Source organism: Bos grunniens, chromosome 1 (assembly GCF_055505025.1).
Source record: "Bos grunniens cultivar Pamir isolate PY7600 chromosome 1, Bosgru_T2T1.0, whole genome shotgun sequence".
NCBI classification, from domain to species: Eukaryota; Metazoa; Chordata; class Mammalia; order Artiodactyla; family Bovidae; genus Bos; species Bos grunniens.
This window is the reverse complement of record NC_141165.1, coordinates 113,248,060-113,269,239: the sequence shown is the minus strand read 5'-3', so window position 1 is coordinate 113,269,239 and position 21,180 is coordinate 113,248,060. Positions and strand designations below refer to the sequence as shown.

The 21,180-nt window shown below is 39.4% G+C and overlaps 2 protein-coding genes across 13 annotated transcripts in view; one reads left to right on the top strand and one right to left on the bottom strand.

Annotated features, from left to right (window-relative positions):
* The window catches only part of CMSS1 (cms1 ribosomal small subunit homolog), a 394,950-nt gene that overhangs the window by 55,785 nt on the left and 317,985 nt on the right, over window positions 1–21,180 (top strand). For 2 of the 7 annotated variants that reach the window (XM_086410461.1, XM_086410454.1), the window contains exon 1: window positions 6,785–6,949. The exons of 4 other annotated variants lie outside the window; for them this stretch is intronic. Coding sequence is in view for 1 of the 3 variants with exons in the window: in XM_086410448.1 (XP_086266574.1) it covers window positions 6,946–6,949 (4 nt within the window). In the remaining 2 variants the exon portion in view is untranslated. Of the gene's footprint in view, window positions 1–6,754; window positions 6,950–21,180 lie in introns of those variants that run through there. One more of the 7 variants, XM_086410448.1, reaches the window with a different exon arrangement.
* Window positions 1–21,180, bottom strand: part of FILIP1L (filamin A interacting protein 1 like) — a 306,532-nt gene that overhangs the window by 45,364 nt on the left and 239,988 nt on the right. For 4 of the 6 annotated variants that reach the window (XM_086410344.1, XM_086410366.1, XM_086410355.1 and 1 more), the window contains exon 1: window positions 859–960. The exons of the other annotated variants lie outside the window; for them this stretch is intronic. The gene's annotated coding sequence lies outside the window, so the exon portion shown is untranslated. Of the gene's footprint in view, window positions 1–858; window positions 961–21,180 lie in introns of those variants that run through there. 6 annotated transcript variants of the gene reach the window in all.

Here is a 21,180-nt window from a genome sequence, read left to right as displayed (position 1 = left end):
ATACAGTAAGGATTCATTTATAGCAGTAGTCTATTCAAGGTTTAGAGGTAATAAATAATGGCTCAAAATGCCACATATTAACAAAATTCTTCTGTAGGCTTTACTTTTTAAATTTATTATGTAATTCTACATTATGAACTACTGTCCAACATATTACTGTCAGAAACTAGCTTTATCTTTAATTGCAGTGCAGTTTGTCATTTACCCATTGACTGGAGTTGAAGTAAAAAGTTAGAACACAAAACTGTGATAGTTACTTTCTTGTACTAATTAAAACTTGTTTTTAAGACAGATTAGCATTTGTAGGATTTTTTTGAATCTTAAAAAGTGCTTTACTTTTAAAGTTAGATTCATCCTAATTACAAGATGTATTCCTAACAAGGGTTTTCTAGTCTTTCATATGAAGATTTATAAAAGAGAGAGGACACTGGGTGGGAAAGAAACCCACTACCTTGTGGTAGTTTTTCGCTTTGTGCTCTTGTAAGACTTAAAGGAGTTTGAGTCCTAGGAGAGATAAGATCAGGAGAGTTGTTGTATTACAGCATATTCCCCCCACCCTCTCCCCCAAAGATTTCTCAATAGAGGTAGGATACAATGCATAACTTATTTGGAAGGCGTCTGTAATATATAGTCATCCCTCACCTCCACATTTAAAAATAAATCCCAAATCTGTATTCTCCGTCAGAGAAAACTTTTTAAGTTTTGTGTGAGTTGGGAAAGGCTTTGATCCTAGAGTTCATTGGACGCGCTTTTCGAAACCTGTTTGCAGTTCGTGATGCTGATAACTTTAAAAGCGACCTACAGACTGCCTGGCTCTCCGCTCCCCTTGCTGGAGCGGAGCGGCTCTCCCGGGCTTACCTGAGTCGCCTGCGCCGGGGCCGGGCGGGGACCGGGCGGGGGCCGCAGTCGCGCGGCGTCGCGAGCGGGCTGTGCGCGCTCCGGGAGTCGCCCGAACAATGCGAGCGGGGCGCCGAGCGCGCCCGGCCTATGGGCGTTACGTCACTGAGCTGCCTTATAAGGCGCTCCGCGTGTGCGGCGCGGACGGCGGGGGCGCCGGTGACAGCCAGACCCGCAGCGGCGGCGCTGCAGCGCGCCCCGGCCCCGCAGACGCTCGGACCGTGTGAACGGCCCGTGGGTCCCGGCTCCCCGCGGAGGGGAATGGGAGGCCGGCCGGGGACGCTGGCGCCCTCCAGCCGGGCTAACCTAGTCTTTGGGGCTCATGGTCGATCAGCTTGTAACTTTTATTCCTCTGGGGCGCTAAAGCTTCTGTTATTGCTTGGGATTCTTAAATATACATCATGTTATTCTTATGTATGCTTTGTAAATATATTTTTCTTAAGTTTGTTTTCTGCTCGCTGGGGGCGGAGGGAGGGTGTGGAGGCGGGAAGTCTCTCTCTTTTTCTTTTTTTGGTGGTGGGGCACATCTCCGGGAGTGATTTAGACTTCAAACCTTCTCTTTCCTCTTTGTAAAGAGTAGGGGTCCTCAGAGGATAGTATTTTATTTCCTGATGATGTAACTACCAAACAATTCTTCAAGTGATGATGGGAAGGCCAGATGAAATCTTATTTTTTTCAGTGTTTTTCCTGAAAGAACCTCCTCATTCCTCATTTCTGCATGCCTGTGTTTTAATGAAAGTAGTTAAAACTAATCGGTTTATTTGGCAGGGACAGTATTTATTAAAGAAATTTAATGTTTTGTGCTGTACTTTCAAGATAGTATAAAAATAGAACTTCAAAACTAGTTTTAATTCATCTGTTCTCTTCTACAAAATGAAAAAAAAACAGAGAGGAAAAAAGAAACCAACAAAATATGACTGAGTTAAGCTTGCTACCTTTTACTCTGGGACAAGTTTACTTCTTTAAAAACTTTTTCTAGTAAATGAGAATTAACTTCCTAATTGCTTTGCACATGGATAAGAGAAGTAATCTCAAAAAGTCCTAGCCAACTATATGAATCTGCTAAGTAAATTAGAGACATGGCTGCCTCATTTGTGAGTTTCAAATAAACTGAGTAGTTTAAATAACTTGAGTCTGTTTAATTTTTTAAATTACATTAAAATAGGATTGCTCCCTATTATAGTGTACATGTCTATGGAATTATTGTTTCCATATGTTTCGTCAAACAGAAATAATAAAAATAGTCTGCCTGTTTCTTTTCTTTAGTGTGGAGTGGAGAAAGGCTGGTTGCAGAGGATTTATAGTTAGTGAAAATGGTGTGGAGAAAAGATGCAGGGCCCCAAAAGAAGTGTGTATCATCTTTAATAGTGGGCTCACATTGACAGTTCTAGATCACTCTACCTGTCTACTGAGAAGCATATTAAACTAAGCCCTGCTTTTTGTATATACTCTTTTAAGAGAAGTGAATGACTATTCACTTCAGCTGAACTTAAACTTTAATATTTGATTTGCAGTTTTGTATTAACATTTTAGATGTTAGTTTGTTGGTTTTAATGGTTACTTTGCCTTATGTTGTGTGTGTGTATGTGTTAGTCACTCAGTCCTGTCTGACTCTTTGTGACCCCATGGACATAGCCCATTAGGCTGCTCTGTCCATGGGATTCTCCCAGCAAGAATATTGGAGTGGGTAGCCATTCCCTTCTCCAGGAGTCTTCTGGATCCAGGAGTTGAACCTGCGTCTCCTGCATTCTTTACTATCTGAGCCACTAGGGAAGCCCATGAAGTGTATTTAAATCTTTTGTGTGTGTGTGTGTATGTGTCCTGTGCTTACCTTGTACTTATTCAACATACTTTGAGATTTTTACACTGTTGCAAATGAGACAAAATGACTGTTACGAAAGTTGCATGAAGCACAAATTCCTGAATCTCAGTTCCAAACTGGTACGGTAAAGTACCTCTACCCAAAGCTAGCATTTTTGTAGCTTGTTCTGCCTCCTTTCCACTCTGATGGATACAGAGACTTCCTCACATTTGACACTGCCTTTTATTTCTTTCTTATATTTTTGTACTTCTGCTTTGCATTTATGTCTATGCTTTTGACTTCCCAGTTTCCCTGTAAAATTGTCAGGATTATTTCCTCATTTTCTTTGTTGAAGAACTGAAGACTAGAGAAGTTAAATGGCTGCAAGACTTGTCTAGGATTCTTGAAGCAAATAAGACTCTGATGCTGGGAGGGATTGGGGGCAGAAGGAGAAGGGGACGACAGAGGATGAGATGGCTGGATGGCATCACTGACTCTATGGACGAGAGTCTGAGTGAACTCCGGGAGTTGGTGATGGACAGGGAGGCCTGGCGTGCTGCGATTCGTGGGGTCGCAAAGAGTCGGACACGACTGAGCGACTGAACTGAACTGAACTGAACTGAACTCCCAAGTTCCTTTGCTGTTACTCCCTGAAGCACTGGTCCCTGACACAGCTATGACTCAGCCTTGCAACGAAGGTCATGGTATGTGACCACTCTCTTCAGGAACCAGTTAGTGACTCTCATTGGTTGAGCTTGTAGCACACACCAGTCACGGTGCTTAGTGCTCTGCATGCACTCCATCATTCAATCTGCCTAACATTCTGAGGTGGTTTATCCATACTTTTCAGATGACAAAACACATTTGAAAGGGTAAAATTGCTTGACCAGTCACACTGCTGGTAAAGTAATGAAAAGAAAAATTTGAAGCAGTGTTTATATATATACAGGCTTAGTCTTACCCTACCTTAGGGATTTACTCAGAATCTCTCAGAGGTGTTGTTAGTAAAGAAATAATCAGATTTAACTGAGAAGTTTGTGTCTTTATTTTCCAGACTGAATGTTGAACTAAGAAAGCTAAAACTCATGCTCTTCAGGGGCTACACACCAAAGCCGCCCTGATTGTGTGCTGAATAACCCCAGGGAGTGTTGTTTACATTGGAAACACTGTGGATTTGTATATTTACTAAGATAGTTTTCTTGAGACTGTTGGCGACACGTTCTAATAAACTTAGAATATTGTAACAGTTCTCCAGCAGTTGTAAGTGGAACATTTTGAAGGAGGGCACCCAGGGTGCCCTCCCCAGAAGGGCACCCTGGGTCTTATAGTGCACACTTCAGCCAGCCATTGGCGTTGTGCTCCACTGCCACATGTCAGTGAGTAGGCTTTTATCTCCTTTCCTCCTATCAGCATTCTCTTGGCAATGTAGTTTTTGTTCTTTTAGCTTCTAACGTATTTATTACGAAAAGAATAGCGATGTGACCATTGTGCCACAGTCTTGGCCAAGGAAGTTGTTACTTCCCTTTTTACAGAAAATTTCACTGCCCAATTCCTATGTGACTCTTCATTTTATAATCAAGAATTTTGTACAAATAAGTATACCTACAAATAAAAGTCCTTTCTACAGTGAGTAAGCTGATTTATAATCTAAATCAGCAATAGTTTAAGTTATCATTTGGAGATGGTACAAAGGAATTTTTCTAAGTTAATTGCTTTCTAATGTGGAAGTAAAGTTTGTAGGCAACAAGGCTGGAGACTAGGATATATTGACTTGATTGAACTGTGTGAGGTCACTTTTGTTAAATAGTCAAAAACAGTTGAATATCAGCAGTTTCCCATGGTTCAAGCTATTGCCAGGAGGTTATTACAGTGACCACAGCAACCAATGTCATTAGTAATGTCCACAATGTCATCATTATTTAACTGTTTTAAAATGCCATTAATGTGTTACTAAACATAACAGAGCCCTTTTCTCTTTGTGAAGTGACTGCTCTTTCTTTCTTGTCCTGTCTCCATGTCTTTGTTTCTTCTTGTGATTGGTGAAGTCTTTTAGTCATCCGAATAAGTGCCAGAGAAGCAGTATTCATAATTAGCTGAACCTTTTCTAGAACCGCCCATAATTTTTGCTGTTGGCTCTTTAATCAGGTAAGGGGAGATGTACACTGTTCTGTGAAGCTCTGCTGTAAGCTCTGGGATGGTAATGCTAACTCTGAATGGGACACATTTGCCCCTTTGCCTCTCATAGGGTTTACGTGGAAACACTGTAACAGGCAAAGAAAAGCAACAATTTTTATTATGGGCATGGTCCTGTTATGAGAAGCGAAGGGAATGGGGGCAGATCCAGGATGGCATGGGGCGAGGCAGAATGCTGTGGTCCTCCATTGCATCAGGCTGAAGTTAGATTGGCCAGACCATGAGTCTTTGGTGCTAAGACACTCCTCCTGACAGAACATTCTAACATCTCACGGACAGACTTCTTGCCACATGGCTTTGCTGCTGAGCATTGGACAAGCCTGACATGGGCTTCTCTGCTGCTCCACAATTAAGGAGGAAGGCTAAAGGGACTGAGCACCACGATGGACAGCTGTGGAACATGGAGCCAAAAGGAATGTCTGAGGGTGAAAACAGCTTCTCTCCATGCCAGGGAGAATCAGTTTTCTGACCTACCTCTTTCTTTTTACCCTTCTTTCAGTTCCCTGGTGTTATCTGCCTCACTCTGTACACATAAACGCCCACATGAAATATACCACGTCCCCAGGCAGCACAGCATTTAACATGCACACAGAGAGCTTTCACCTGCAGTTAATGGGCTGCAGTGAACTTTAGTTTACGTGTAGGTCGTCTTTTTTACCTGCAGCTCAAGTCTCCTGTCCCAGGCCTCCATATGTGTGCACGCTTAGTCACTCAGTCCTGTCTGACTCTGCAACCCTGTGGACTGCAGCCCACCAGGCTCCTATGTCCAGGGGGATTCTCCAGGCAAGAATTTTGGAGTGGGTTGCATTTCCTTCTCCAGGGGATCTTTCCCACCCAGGAATTGAACCCACATGTGCTTGGCAGGCAGATTCTCTACCACGGAGCCACCTGGGAATGCCATTCATACTTTAGCTGACTTTGATTTTAAAAAGGGACCAATCCTTTGAGAGTTAACTTGGGCTGATAACAACAGTATCAGTGGTAATGTTAGGAAATGGGAAGCCCTTTATTCACGTTAAAATGAATGCTATTCTGTGGCTTTAAAAATTAATTTAAAAATAGTTCAGTGCCCATGTCATAATTTGGAAAATGAAAAAAGTCAAAAAGACGTTTTACAACTAGTCCTACCACATGATTACTGCCAGCTATTAACAATTCCATGTACTGTGTTTCCTTTTAGTCTTTTTCTAAGCATTTGTAAAGCATGATTGTTTTCATACTGTGGGATATAATTGTATATTGTTTCTTACTTTTTTACCTTTTCTATATTTATTTTAATTATGTTCCTGTCTTTTCTATAGACATTGGGTCATTTAAAAGCATATATTTGCATATTTTCCCTAGAAATGGTGGGTCACGAAGCCAACCACTGACATCACCATTGTTTTTTCTTCAGTAAGTGAAACAAGGAAGTGCATAGTTAATGGAGACTCCTCTGCTTCAGAGACCTCCTGTTCTTGGTTTACGTGGGATGCTATGAGTTGACTATAGGACACTAGTGAGCCTGCCAGTTGGTGAGAAGGATAACTTGGAGAGAATGAAGTATTGATAATACGATGCCACCGTAAGATTATTAAATGGGAAGCAGGAAAAGCCTGCTATTTAGGTCCAGTCCTTTTGCTTATTTATTCCTGTAAACATTTTATGTTTCCTTGGTAACTAATAATAGTTTTGAGAAATTGTTGCACTCACAAGTATTACTGCAAGAGTAAAAAAAAAAAAAAATCCTCGAATCACAGAAATTAGACAGAAAAGACCTATTAGGTCATCTTCTTTGTCCCTTGCCAGTACAGATTGTTCTCAATACTTTGTTCAGTCCATTTTTTTAAAGGGACCTTGTAAACTAGTTTATGCTTCATGTCTTTTTAAAGTAATGCATTTTAAAAGCAACTTCTCTCGACAGATTTTTCTGTATCATTGTGAAGCCTAATTTCAGGCTAAGTATTTTTGGAGGAGGACCTATGGATTCAAAGTACAGTTGAACAGGTTTTTTAGTTGAAACTCATTGGAGCAGTTCAGGATGTTACTAGAATAGTTGACTAAGGATAAAACAGATGGGTGAGTTGAATTTATGTTTTCTTTTATCTCTGGAAGGTCAAATATAACAATGCATGAGGATAAACTTTTAATCATGTAAGTTCATTGAAATGGGTCTAGAAGGCCTAAGGAATAAAGCACTTAGGAAATAAAAAGGAAATAAGCGTAAAATGGCTCATTCTAAGGTTATTTTTATGAAAGAGACATTTTATGATCTTCCCTCCTGTCCCTGATTCTGCTTTGTCCATTATTTACAGTTGATCATTGCTTGTTGTGAAGGTGGCTTCTGGTTGTTAAATTCTTTCCCTCAGTCAGGCAACTACTTCCAAACCCCAGAGGGATAGAATAAAACTATCTCATGGAGCAGTCACTGGTAGTGGTATAGCCTAAATGCTTCACTTCCCTGCATTATGGCTAAAGATAAGATGTCTTCACTGGGATAAAATGACAGACAAATTAAGAAATGAGAAACGTGCTTTGAGTTTTATTAGGAAGGATGATTATTTCATAAAATCACGTTTTATAGTATAAAATACCTCAGAAAACATCTACTCTGCTTATTACCACTCTTTGTTCTCCCTTTTTAAGTTGATAATTGGAGCTCAGAGAGGTTAAAGGACTTGCCCCAAGGTCAAACAATAAACTGGTGATCCAGCCACTGTGTTTTATGGGTCTGCATGCCTCTGTTGGGAAACATGAAAAATCAAAAATGACTAACTAATGTGATTAAAGTGAAGTAAAGTGAAGTCGCTCAGTCGTGTCCGACTCTTTGCGACTCCATGGACTGTAGCCTACCAGGCTCCTTCCTCCATTGGATTCTCCAGGCAAGAGTACTGGAGTGGGTTGCCATTTCTTCTCCAGGGGATCTTCCCGACCCAGGGATCAAACCTGGGTCTCCCGAATTCCAGGCAGATGCTTTAACCTCTGAGCCACCAGGGAAAGAACTGTCAAAAAGAATGTATCTGAAATCCTAGTTATTGTAATATTAGTGTAATCTACCATGGTTTATACTAACTACAGAACTAATATGGAACATTAATGAGCAAGTTATTTACTTTATGGATTAAAAATGCAATAGATTGTTGCATTTCTTTTAAATTAAAGATCTGTATAATACTGGTAATCAACCCAAGCCATCAAGATTGGTAATGAGTTGACAACTCTGATCAAAAATATCTGAACTTTTAATATTAATACTGCATTATCATATAACAACATTGTCTTACATGCTTGCCAATTGTTTATTTTGTACATGAGAAATCCTTTTATAATTTATGTCACTAGGCATCCAATCTGCATCATAAAATACAGGTTTTGGAGGGAGATAAAAAGTTCTGTGTTCACCCTCAAATTGGAATCTCTCTCAGGTGAGAATTTCAACCTTCTTCCCAGGAATTGGTGCAAACACAGTTCAGTTGTCACTAGAGCTGAGTAGCCCCAGCGATTTGTTACTTCCTCAACAAGTCCACTCCATTCCAATCTAAAAACTGGCTTTTTCCAACTTCCACTGACATTCCTGATCTTTCCATGGAGCTGTGTTGAATAAATGCATTGCTTTGACATGACAGTTTTTTAAGTATTTGAAAGCAGTTTGTCCTCAATTGTCAGCTGTGCCTGTTTGATATGAGTCCTTTCACACCCTGTCTGTATGGTTTGGAGCTCAAAATGAGCAATTTACTTCTGTGTATTAGGATCATCTTCCCCTTCATAGACTTACAGACTTTGTGTGTGTACCTAAATTATCTAAGCATTTTAAGATAATTATCTAAGACAGCCTACACCAAACTACTGTGTCATTGAGCTTTCTGATCACCAGCCTCCTAATGAACAACCTCACACTTAAGTATTTTCATCATGCACTGCTCCTGTGATAATCTGGGTTAATCAGTTCTATCCTGTGTTGGTTTTGTTTATATCTTTGTTTAGTAACAATTATATATAACACATTTATTACTTAATGGATGCCATGAACTGTATGCTTTACATATAATAGCAACTTTGTCCACGTAATGACTCTGTGAGTTAAATAACCGAGGAACAAACAGAGAAGTGAGGTAACTTGTATAAGATCACAAAGCTAATAAAGAGTGGCACCAGGATTTGAATTGCAGACTGACTTCAGCAACCTCTGATATCACACTCAGTGTCTTGTAGTAGAATTTGGTCTTGGGGGCAATTGGTACTAAGCCTGGAGTCATGAAACTTTGTATCTCTCTTATCTGCCATCTAGTTCATTAGGCTTGCACTGTAGGATAGCAGGGGCTTCCCTGATGGCTCAGAAGGTAAAGAATTCACCTGTAATGCAGGAGACCCAGGTTCAATACCTAGGTCAGGAAGATCAGGAGAAGGGAATGGCTACCCACTCCAGTATTCTTGCTTGGAGAATTCCATGGACAGAGCCTGGTAGGCTACAGATCATGGTTGCAAACAGTTGGACAGGACTGAGCAACTGACACTTTCACTTTTGCTTCATGGGATAGAGTGAGAATGAATCTGGAGATCATCTGGTCAGCTTCCCTCATCTTGTAGTTTGTATAACTGAAACTCAACTGTGCAGTAGCCTGTTCAGGGACATGCAGAGAGACCATAGTTCAGGCCTGTGTGTGCACCACACTTTTCTGCTGCAGAACTCTGAAGTACTTCTGCTTGTACAGTTTCTTCTCTCTTCTCCTTCCTCCCATTCCTCTTCTCTTTCTTCCTTCCCGTCTTCTTCTCTCCCTCTCCAGTTATTTTTGGCATTGAAGCATTAAAACAACAGTAACAGTAATATAAATCACATTGAAAGGATCACTTAAAAATCCAACCATACTGTGTTTTAAACTGTTTTCGTTTATTGCCAGCTTCTGAATCTGTAAGTTTTTTATCTTTTCAGATTATGACATAGGTTTAAGAATCTTATCAAATATATTCTTAAAATCTCTCTGACTTAAGTTTCATAGTTCAAAGAAGATTTAAGGAGTGGGAAGGGAATGGCAAGGAACTGCTGTCATTTATTGAGAGCCTCATATGTGGTGGTTACTCTGCCCAGCCCTCTACCTTGGTGTCTCAAACCTGCTTTCCACTCTCTGAGATTCTGTATGAGGACTGGCACAATACCCTGCACAGGGTGAGTATTCCACAAGCCTGCTGAGTGAGGAAATGACTGGAAAGAAGTGCTTTGGATCCGGCAGGAGAAAGAGAAAGAGGTGATGACCATGTACACACTATTCCCACTCATTGACTCAGCTTTTACATCATTTTATGTGCCATTTATTTCACATCTGTGAAGGCACATGTGCGTGCAGGATGCTATGGGATCCTATTTGTGGTAATAGATTTTGGCCTTGTACTTTTAACTCAACATAAGTCTTGATCCAGAAACTATTCTTTATTACATTTACTCAAGTTTCTTTAGTTTCCTTGATCACAAATATTATTCGATAGGGAAGATTCCCCCATGGGATTGTATTTAATCATGCAAGTAGGGAAAAGTCTGTCATGATAGTGCTGACAGCCTGAGAACTTGAGGAGTAAAAACTGCAGGGACAGAGTTTGCTCCTAGCACTGTCTCTTGGCAAAACATAACTTGAAATAGAGCTGATTTCTTTTTAAATATAATAAATTCTAATGAAAACTGATCCAGTTGAGTTTTGAAACACATAGAATCAATTTTTAGTTACCATGAATGGCTCTTGCCCTAGTGATGACAGAATGTCCATGTTCCAATTCACTTACTCACATTGGGAATCTGGAGAGTCACTGGTGTTGACTTTGAGTGACCTCAAATTTATCTCCAAATGCTGATCTACTCTGATAAGATTGACAAAAGTGATACGTTTATCATAAGAATACTTATTTGTCTCATTACTAGTCTATGCCACTTAAGAGTGTGCTATAAATTAATTTTCAAATAAATCCTGTGAATAGCTCAATTATATTTCATTACCTGACCTTTCATTACAAAAATTAAAAGTTCATTCCTAAATGCAAGTATTTTAAATTAGCATGCATTCATAAACTTATATTGGCATTTCTTCACTTCCTCTTTTTAATATATCAGTAGGTTCAAAACATGAAAATGTCTTGTTTCATCTCTGATATGTGCTGACCAACTTTTGGTTAAAAGCAGATTCTATCCAACCATCCATTCTCTATCTATGGCTGCTGTTTGCTGAAACCTTGTGGAACAGATGTCTTCTTCCCTCCTCATTGCTTACAACCTCTTACCCCTGGCCCTAAAACACACACACACTGTGTAAGTACACATTCTGGCTTTTATGTATGCTCACTCACAACTACAAGAGAAAATGAAGAATAATAAAATTCAACTTTTTAGGTCAGGAATGAAAATCTACTTCCCAAAGGCTATCTATGTTACTTTTTTTGTCCAGTGCCAGTGACCATCAACGTATTCCTAGGAAATGGAAGTTCTTCACATTATATACTTACTCTTTATAAATGCTTTCCACCTAAATAAAATCCCTTTATATTAATATAGCTGTATAACCTTTCTTTTGATTAGTGGTTGCCTGATAATGTCTCTTTTTCCATATAGTTGGGAATTATTATTGTTAGAATTGTTTTACTCCAGCCTGACAGTCTTTGTCTTTTAATGTATTTAGTCTGTTACAGTGATTATTGATGTATTTGGATTTACTTTTGTCATCTTATTTGATGGTTCTGTTTTTTACCACCTTTTTTGCTGTTGTTTTGTCTATTTCTTGGCTTCTTTTGGATTTTATTTTTATTCATTTTCGCCCTCTCTACTTGGAGTTATACACTGTTTCTATTCTATTAGGAACTAATTTGCCTATACATTCTGCCTCACAAGTTAAATGATCAGAGTCTAAAGCTAATCGCTATTTTAATCCCACCAGAGACTTTAAGGACTTCAGAACACTTTTAAGCATACCTTCCCAATTTTTATATTATTGCTGAAATATCTTTTAAACAGTTCTTTTTTAAATTCTATAAGATATCATCATCATCTATTTTTGTTCTTTTAGTCAATGTTGGTTTAGATTTAACAACATATGTACCACTTTCTTTGCTTATCATCCCTTCTTTTATTCCATACTTCATCTGGGATCACTTTCCTTCAACCTAAATACATACTTTTGAAGTTTCTTTAGTGGAAGTGTGCTTTTTTCAGACTCCGTCTTTTTATTTATTTGAACATGTCTTTATTTTGCCCTTGTTCTTAGGAAGATTTTTACAGCAAATAGACTTCTAGGTTGTCTGTCGGGACGTTGGAAGTATTATTCCACTGACTCCCATGTTGCTGTTGAAAAGTCAGTCATCAGTCTAATTGTTACTCCTTTTGTCTCTGACTGCTTTTGTGATTTTTCCTTTGTCTTTTGTTATTCTATCATATGACATATTAAGTATAGATTTCTTCATTTTATACTTTCTGGGCTTCATTAAGATTCCTGTATGCATAAATCGGTGTCTTTCCTGACTTCTAGGAAATTCTCAGTGTTAACTCGCCAAATATGACTTTTGAATAACTTGTCTCCTTACATTTTAAAACTTAGACACATGTTAGACTATCTTACTCTAATCTTCATATCCCTTAACTATTCTTTCACCTGTTCCATCTCTTTAGCTCTTCAGGCTGCATTTTATTATCTCCTCAGATTTTTCTTTCAGTTCACTATTGTGGCTCATGTGGTAAAAAATCTGCCCACAGTGCAGGAGACCGGGATTCAATCCCTGCATCAGGAGGAACCCTTGGAGAAGGGAATGGCTACCCGTTCCAGTACTCTTGCCTGGAGAATTCCATGGACAGAGGAGCCTGGCAGGCTACAGTCCATGGGGTCGCCCAGAGTTGGTCATGACTGAGTGACTGACACTTGACTTGACAATTCCCTTTGCTGATCTGCAGTTATAGTTTTCATATCCAAAATTTTCTTCTTTTCCACTAATGTATCTGATTTTTTTGTAGTCTGTTACTTTTAACTAGAAATTTCAATCTCCCTTTTTAATATATTGAGAGATATACATGTTATTTGATAATTTAAATATGTGAGATCTGTAAATATCAGCAGCTCTGATTCTGATTTCTCTGGCTTTCAATCATTATGCATCATTTTCTAGTGTGTTTTTGGATTCTTTAAAAAATATGAACTTTAACACCTTAGACTTTTATATGTGGCAGTTCTTTGAACCTTGGGTTGAAGATGGCTTCCTCTAGAGAGGATTTACGTTTATTTTTGCCAGGTGCAGGCGGGTATTGTCAGCCCAGAATCTGTAGGCTTTTTATTTTTTTGTTTTTGGACCACCCAGGTAGTGTGAATTTGGACTGCAAATTCTCGGGTTGGGTGACATTATTATAAATACTCAGTGGAGTTTATCTCTTCGCTTCCTCCCAATGCCATAGTTTAAGAAAAGTAGTTTTCCTTACCATTCCTAGAGGTTGGTTTTGTTTCTTAGTCACCTTTACACCGATGGCTTAGCTCTTTGCAATCTCAACTTTATGTGGGGCTGGTAGGACCCTGGGCTTTGTCCTCTGTGCCCTACAGTGCCATAAAAAAAAATTTGCAGCATTCAAACAGTGTTCTCCAAGCAAAAGCCAGGTTGAGTTCTCTATCGCAGCATTCAAACAGTGCTCTCCAAGCAAAAGCCAGCTTGGGTTCTCTGTCACAGCATTCAAACAGTGTTCTCCAAGCAAAAGCCAGGTTGAGTTCTCTGTCACAGCATTCAAACAGTGCTCTCCAAGCAAAAGCCAGCTTGGGTTCTTTGTTGCAGCATTAAAACAATGCTCTCCAAGCAAAAGCCAGCTTTTGTTCTTTGTGTGCCCCACTATACTTCTGATTTAGAAAAAGTTCATATAATAAGCTTCCTTATTTCCTATCTCCCCAGATTTTCCCTTGCTCTTAATTCACTATCATTCTTTTACCCTTAAAAATGAAAACTAGTATTGGAATAGAAACAGAAGTAACGAAATTGAAGAGTTTCAATGGATAGAAGTGTTATTGAGGGTTCTGCTGACAGTGTTTTCTGATTTTGATAAAGCCTGAACTGTCTAGTTGGAAAAAAAAATAAAAAATCATTTGCCAAAGACTATTTGTTGGGATGTTACCATATTTTATTGCTAGATCATTGTTCTTTTTGATATGGTATGGTGACTAAATTTGTTCTAATATCACAGGAACTATTATTTCTGCTTGTGTATCTTTAGTTAGATGTGAGTGCCTGCATGTGTGTGCAAGTGTTTGTTAGAGTAGCTGCTTGTGTGTGCATATGTTTCCTTATCACTGTGTTGCAGGTGCTTGTCCTCAGCTTAAGAACTGAGGGAATGAGATTCTGAAGATGATTTTCAAGAAGGAATGATTTGAAGTCTTTAACAGTTGGGTGAACAGGTTTGCAGTCCTCGTCCCAAGTCACGTCTTCGTGTTTTGTGGCCTTTGTCAGTCTTCTCCTGGCCATTCCCAGGGAAGTCCGAGTGGATGAGGTGTGCAGTGGTGACTGTGGACTAGGGGTGGCAAGGTCTTGTTTGGATGAATGCAGCAGGCTCTGTGTCTGTCCCTTCAAGGTGTTCTGTAAGGGAATCTGGGACTCCCAGGGCACATCCTTCTGCTTTCAAGTATCTCCATCTCCAGTAACAATATTTTTAGAGTCTAGGTATTTTTGAATGGTAAGCACAGAAATATTGTCCATTTTTGTAGAATCTCCACACCTGTTTATGTGCTATAGATAATTACTTTATACTTATCACTATAAAATAGAAGTAGAGTTCCATGCTAATTGAGAACAGTTTTTGTTTACCAACACCCATCTTAGAATATGTAGATATTTTATAGTTAGATTTTACCACCAAAACCAAAGGCATTTTGAAGGTAAAAAATCTGATTACCTCTTTCCTGAATTCACAAATGTTTCTATCCGTTTCTTTACGGTTTTCTTTTTATTGAAGCTGGGTGAGTAGACATTCAGCTTTCATTTATTAAGTACCTACCTAGGTTAAATGACAGAAATCTGAGGGGAAGAAAGCCATTTAACATGCAACCAGGATGTAATAGGCTCCTTTCCTCTGTGCTTTTATAGCCAAAGTTTTGTGCTATATGGTGGAAAATAAGACAGATTCCTTGCTTCAGGGAATTTACCTCTGGGAGTTGGCTGCTGCTGCTGCTGCTAAGTCACTTCAGTCATGTCCGACTCTGTGCTAACCCATAGACCACAGCCCACCAGGCTCCCCCGTCCCTGGGATTCTCCAGGCAAGAACACTGGAGTGGGTTGCCATTTCCTTCTCCAATGCATGAAAGTGAAAAGTAAAAGTGAAGTGGCTCAGTCATGTCTGACTCTTCATGACCCCATGAACTGCAGCCCACCAGGCTCCTCCATCCATGGGATTTTCCAGGCAAGAGTACTAGAGTGGGGTGCCATCGCCTTCTCCAGGGAGTTGGTTAGGGAGGTATTAATATGGAAGAAGAGATAGACTGGCTAAAAGCTAAGTAAATTACACAAGGTGCATACAAGAAGTGCCTTCACGTGCAGATGAAGAAGTTAGGCATCTGGGAAGGTGTGAGACAAGGTGGCACTGAGGAGTTGAGGTAAAGCTCCACCCACTTTGCTCCTCTGTTGGGGACACGTGAAATGTGCAGCCTCTGAGGAGGAGCTGGTCTGGTGCCAGGTCTGGCCCAAGGGGGCTGGAGGGCAGAGTTACTATCCACATTACTCTTGTGTGCTCATGTGCTGCTCTCTTCTCTCCACAAATAACCATTTCTTGCTTTTTTTTGTTTTTTTATGCTTTTAAAGTCTATGTTGCTTATGGTTTCTTTTGCTCATGGAAGAAACCTGGGACGATGAAGAATTTACATAGATTTTAGGGTAACTTGGATTCTTATAGCAAGAAGAAAAGTAAGTATGTTCATCTTCAATATGTAAGAATTGCCCCATTTTGCAAAAAGATTATTTGAAAGGTTCATTTCAAATATCTTTCCCACAGAAACAATGTTATTAAGTTACAAAGTAGAGAATTGGTTCCCAGATTAGCACAGGGAGATTTACTAAACCCATAATAAAGCTGAAAATCTGTATTTCGGAAACTGTGATAGTATGGTAATATTGTAGCACAGTCATATCATAGCTCACAAGATTTACATATAATGTGATTATTGTAGCACATAATAGAGAACAATATTCTTGCAAATGTATAGAAATTTCAGCTATATTTGGGGTCAGCTAGCTTTTTGTGAACTAGCTCGGAGCCTATGTTTTACATAGAACATGACGCTTATTAGTAAATGCATTCCAGGTTCCCACTTTGTATTCTAGGTGAACACCTCCCTGCCATGTCCATGGCAGCCCCTGGCCAACTAGCCTGAGGAATATGAAGTAGCTCTAGAAATACTCTTGCTCTCCAGGTATCATCCTTTTGAGCCGAATGTAGGTTGCCTTTTTATGTAGAAGGAATGTTAATGAGTCAGGTGTTCATAACCCAGAGAATGCTGGTATGTATTTTATGTGGCCTGGAGAGTTAAGCTTAGTATATTTTATTCTTAGCTTTTGCAGGTTCAAGGATGACAACATGTTCTTTTAAGCAACTTGCAGTCACCCATGTTCATGACTGGTAAAGCTGAAAACATCCCCCTTTAAAGAATGAATCATAATTCAACTAGCTTTGCAGTTGGCTTCATAGATTTAGTGGGCTGTCCCTCAGCAGGACTGTTTTTTATGTTTTGCCATATCCCATCACATATGAATCAGTTCAGTTCAGTTGCTCAGTCATATCTGACTCTTTGCAACCCCATGAACCACAGCACACCAGGCCTCCTTGTCCATCACCAACTCCCAGAGTTCACTCAAATTCTTGCCATTGAGTCGGTGATGCTGTCCAACCATCCCATCCTCTGTCGTCCCCTTCTCCTGCCCTCAATCTTTCCCAGCATCAGGGTCTTTTCAAATGAGTCAGCTCTTCGCATCAGATGGGCAAAGTATTGGAGTTGCAGCTTCAACATCAGTCCTTCCAATAAACACCCAGGACTGATCTCCTTTAGGATGGACTGATTTGATCTCCTTGCAGTCCAAGGGACTCTCAGGAGTCTTCTCCAACAGCACAGTTCAAAAGCATCAATTCTTCTCTGCTCAGCTTTCTTCACAGTCGAACTTTCACATCCATACATGACCACTGGAAAAACCATAGCCTTGACTAGACGGACCTTTGTTGGCAAAGAAATGTCTCTGCTTTTTAATATGCTATCTAGGTTGGTCATAACTTTCCTTCCAAGGAGTAAACGTCTTTTAATTTCATGGCTGCAGTCACCATCTGCAGTGATTTTGGAGCCCAGAAAAATAAAGTCTGACACCGTTTCCACTGTTTCCCCATCTATTTCCCATGAGGTGGTGGGACCAGATGCCATGATCTTCGTTTTCCAAATGTTGAGCTTTAAGCCAACTTTTTCACTCTCCACTTTCACTTTCATCAAGAGGCTTTTGAGCTCCTCTTCTCTTTCTGCCATAAGGGTGGTGTCATCTGCATATCTGAGGTTATTGATATTTTTGCCCGGCAATCTTGATTCCAGCTTGTGTTTCTTGCAGTCCAGCGTTTCTCATGATGTACTCTGCATAGAAGTTAAATAAGGAGGGTGACAATATACAGCCTTGACGCATTCCTTTTCCTATTTGGAACCAGTCTATTGTTCCATGTCCAGTTCTAACTGTTGCTTCCTGACCTGTATACAAGTTTCTCAAGAAGCAGGTCAGGTGGTCTGCTATTTCTATCTCTTTCAGAATTTTCCACAGTTTATTGTGATCCATACAGTCAAAGGCTTTGGCATAGTCACTAAAGCAGAAATAGATGTTTTTCTGGAAGTTTCTTGCTTTTCCAATGATCCAGTGGATGTTGGCAATTTGATCTCTGGTTCCTCTGCCTTTTCTAAAACCAGCTTGAACATCTGGAAGTTCACAGTTCACGTATTGCTGAAGCCTGGCTTGGAGAATTTTGAGCATTACTTTACTAGCGTATGAGATGAGTGCAATTGTGTGGTAGTTTGAGCATTCTTTGGCATTGCCTTTCTTTGGGATTAGAATGAAAACTGACCTTTTCCAGTCCTGTGGCCACTGCTGAGTTTTCCAAATTTGCTGACATATTGAGTGCAGCACTTTCACAGCATCATCTTTTAGGATTTGAAATAGCTCAACTGGAATTCCATTATCTCCACTAGCTTTGTAGCAATGCTTCCTAAGGCCCACTTGACTTCACATTCCAGGATGTCTGGCTCTAGGTGAGTGATCACACCATCGTGATTATCTGGATTGTGAAGATCTTTCAGTATTCACATATGAATAGTGGTAGTATTTTGTGGCTTCTTCAAGGTACTGTATTTCCTTTCTGCTTATGGACAAGAGCTTATTTTTCCACCACTTTTTCACAAAAGGCCAAGTTCCTGGTAGGGTTTGCTGGATATATAGTTCAAGGAACTTAGTTCAACAGTAACATAACTATTAATCCATGGCAGTGTTTCTTGGCCTATAGATTGGTTTCAGTAAGCCGGAAGAGGATAATCAATACAGACTGAAATAGCATTCATTTCTTTTTGCTGTACTTCTAACACCAGACTTCCCCACTTTATCTCCATAAATTCTCTTCATCTTTACTGGAAAACCCCTTTTTTCTTAACTAATCTCCATGGTATTTTCTCCTCTTGACTCAGGGCAATTGATCACCTAGCAACCTGAACCCATGAAGCAGGTGCCTTATTAAAAGACTGAGGTTAAATGTTGGGTAAACTCTAGCAGTGATTACTGGAAAAGAAAAGAATGTTGATAGTCGGTGAGGTTTGACAAAGAAGGCTCTCGCCAGTGTTTGTCAGGCTCTAAGCCGTAAAGATAGGCTTTCTGTAGCAGAGGCATGCAGCTCTGTGCAAGAGTGAACCGTTTGCTTCCACAGGGAATTGCTGTGCTTCCATATTCTTAAGTATGAGTCACGGATGTCTTTATGATTACACATCCCTCTTAACATATGAGGAATAAACTTTAGAGAAAAGGAAGCTAAGAGAAAACAGAAGTGTGAATGACTACTAATGGTGCCGTCTCTGGCTCCGCTCCGTCTGCCATTTTATCATACATAAAACGGGTAGTTCAGAGATTCCTCTCCTGGCAAATAAGTGGCAACATATGTTTAAAACAGTGAGTGGAAACTGTAGGGAGAAAATGACAGGCATATGGCAATAGGAAGGTAAGGGAAAATTTGTTGCACTAACGTTCAGTTCAGTTCAGTTGCTCAGTCATGTCTGACTCTTTGCCACCCCATGGACTGCAGCACTAACGTTAGCTGCACAATTGGTGTGCTCTTCCGTTGAGGGACTGTTTTGATTTAAAAAGTCTGCATGCCTCATTAGAACATCATTTCTGTGTATGGAGTGTATAGGTTTTCTAGGATTTTCTGTGGTGGTGTCTTTTTTCTCATGAATGGCAGTCATCTTAAACCTTCTCATTCCATGCAGAGGTCTTGCGAGAAAGGTTCCCAGAGGGGAAAGACAGAATTTAATCAGGAAATAGGACATTTTATTAACATACCAAAAATGAAGTGTGGGAAAGCACTTTGAAACAGTCACTTTGAAGGCCAAAGAATAGAAGAATGGGCCCCAAATTACTGTCTTCAGGCACCCTCTTCTTTTAAATGATAATTCTGCAGTGACAGTGTTTAGGATTTATTTGTTGCCATAGCAACTAAATCTTTGCTCAGTAGTTTGAGATTTCACAAGTTACCTTAAAGGGAAAGTGTTTGTTGTTTTGATTTCACAAACTATGAATTAATCAATATTTACCTTCTAACAAACTGAAAACACAATAACTTACTTTGAAAAAAATAATTTTCTCAACATTAAAAAGAAATCTATGTATACTAAGTGCACACCCATTTCCAATTGTATATCATACATGACTAATGAATAAGAACTGTGTTTTAAGTCTCCAAAATTTAATTATGGCTTTTTGTTATATTAGAGATAAATACTAGAGAGAGAATCCTGTAGGAGGAAATGGCCACCCACTCCAGTATTCTTGCCTGGAGAATCCAGTGGACAGAGGAGCCTGGTGGGCTACAGTCCATGGGGTTGCAAAGAGTCGGACACGACTGAGCACACACACACTAGAGAGAAGCATAATTTGTTTCTCAGCACAATTTTTTGTTTTGCTTTGTTTGCATAGAAATGATTATGGCAAAAAATATTATGAACTTTTATGTGTCTAAAATTTATTTAATTTCTTAATAAGACTTAACTTCAGTTGTGCAGATTCTGGGGAAAAAGCTGTTGGTGTTATTACTGATTTGGACCTTGACAATGAATAATACTAAGATGAACAAGGAACTTACTAATATGTATATATCTGTAAATGTGTCAGTGCTGCAGAACCCAGTTGTTCTGTACCCTCTCTCCAAGTATCCTGCTTTATTATGATTGGTATCAAGGGTATATATTTTTTTATGTCTGGTCTCATACTTTAAAAATGGATGGCTAAGAAGCTAATGTAAACAAAGTGTTTTGTTTGTAGTCAAAAATTTCTTTATACATTTACATGTATAAGAAAGCTGGGCATGGCAGAGAGAAGACATGACTAAGCTTTATAGCCTGCCCACTATCAGTTTTGGTATCGAGTTAAGAATGGTTTGTATATTTTTAAATAATTGGAAAATAAGAATAATATTCCAAAATAAGAATAATATTTGGTAATATGCCAACACAAACATTATATGGAATTCAGATTTTAATATCCGTAAAGCTTGATTGGAAGATAACCACACCCATTTGTTTACATATTACTGGCTGCTTTCCTGGTATAACATCAGAATTGAATAGTGGAAACAAGACCATCTGGCCTACAAAGCTTAAAACATTTATTACCTGTTCCTTTACAAAAGACAGGTTGCTGACCACTGTTCTATAGCTTTGGCAATAAGTACAGTTCAAAATGAAACAAATATGTGGGGGCACCTGAAAGTTTGGCTTTCTATATCTCAACTAATTTGTGTTCATTTGCCCGACACCAAATTTTGAATTTTCTGTACTAGGACCCTTTTTGATCTTTGATTGTTTATATTCTGTGGAGATTTATTAATCCATTATTGTCAAGATAATGGATGCCTTATGGTGGAGTACTGAGGTGATATACATTTGAGGAGAAATCTATTGTAGAACAGTGAAAGTAGAAAACCAAAGTTTTGTTTCTGAGACTAATGGGAAGCTGTGAGGTTTTGAACTGGTTCTATTTGGTTTCATACATTCCAGTCAGATCACTTTCTCTTATTTTACCTTTTCTAGAAGGGGATG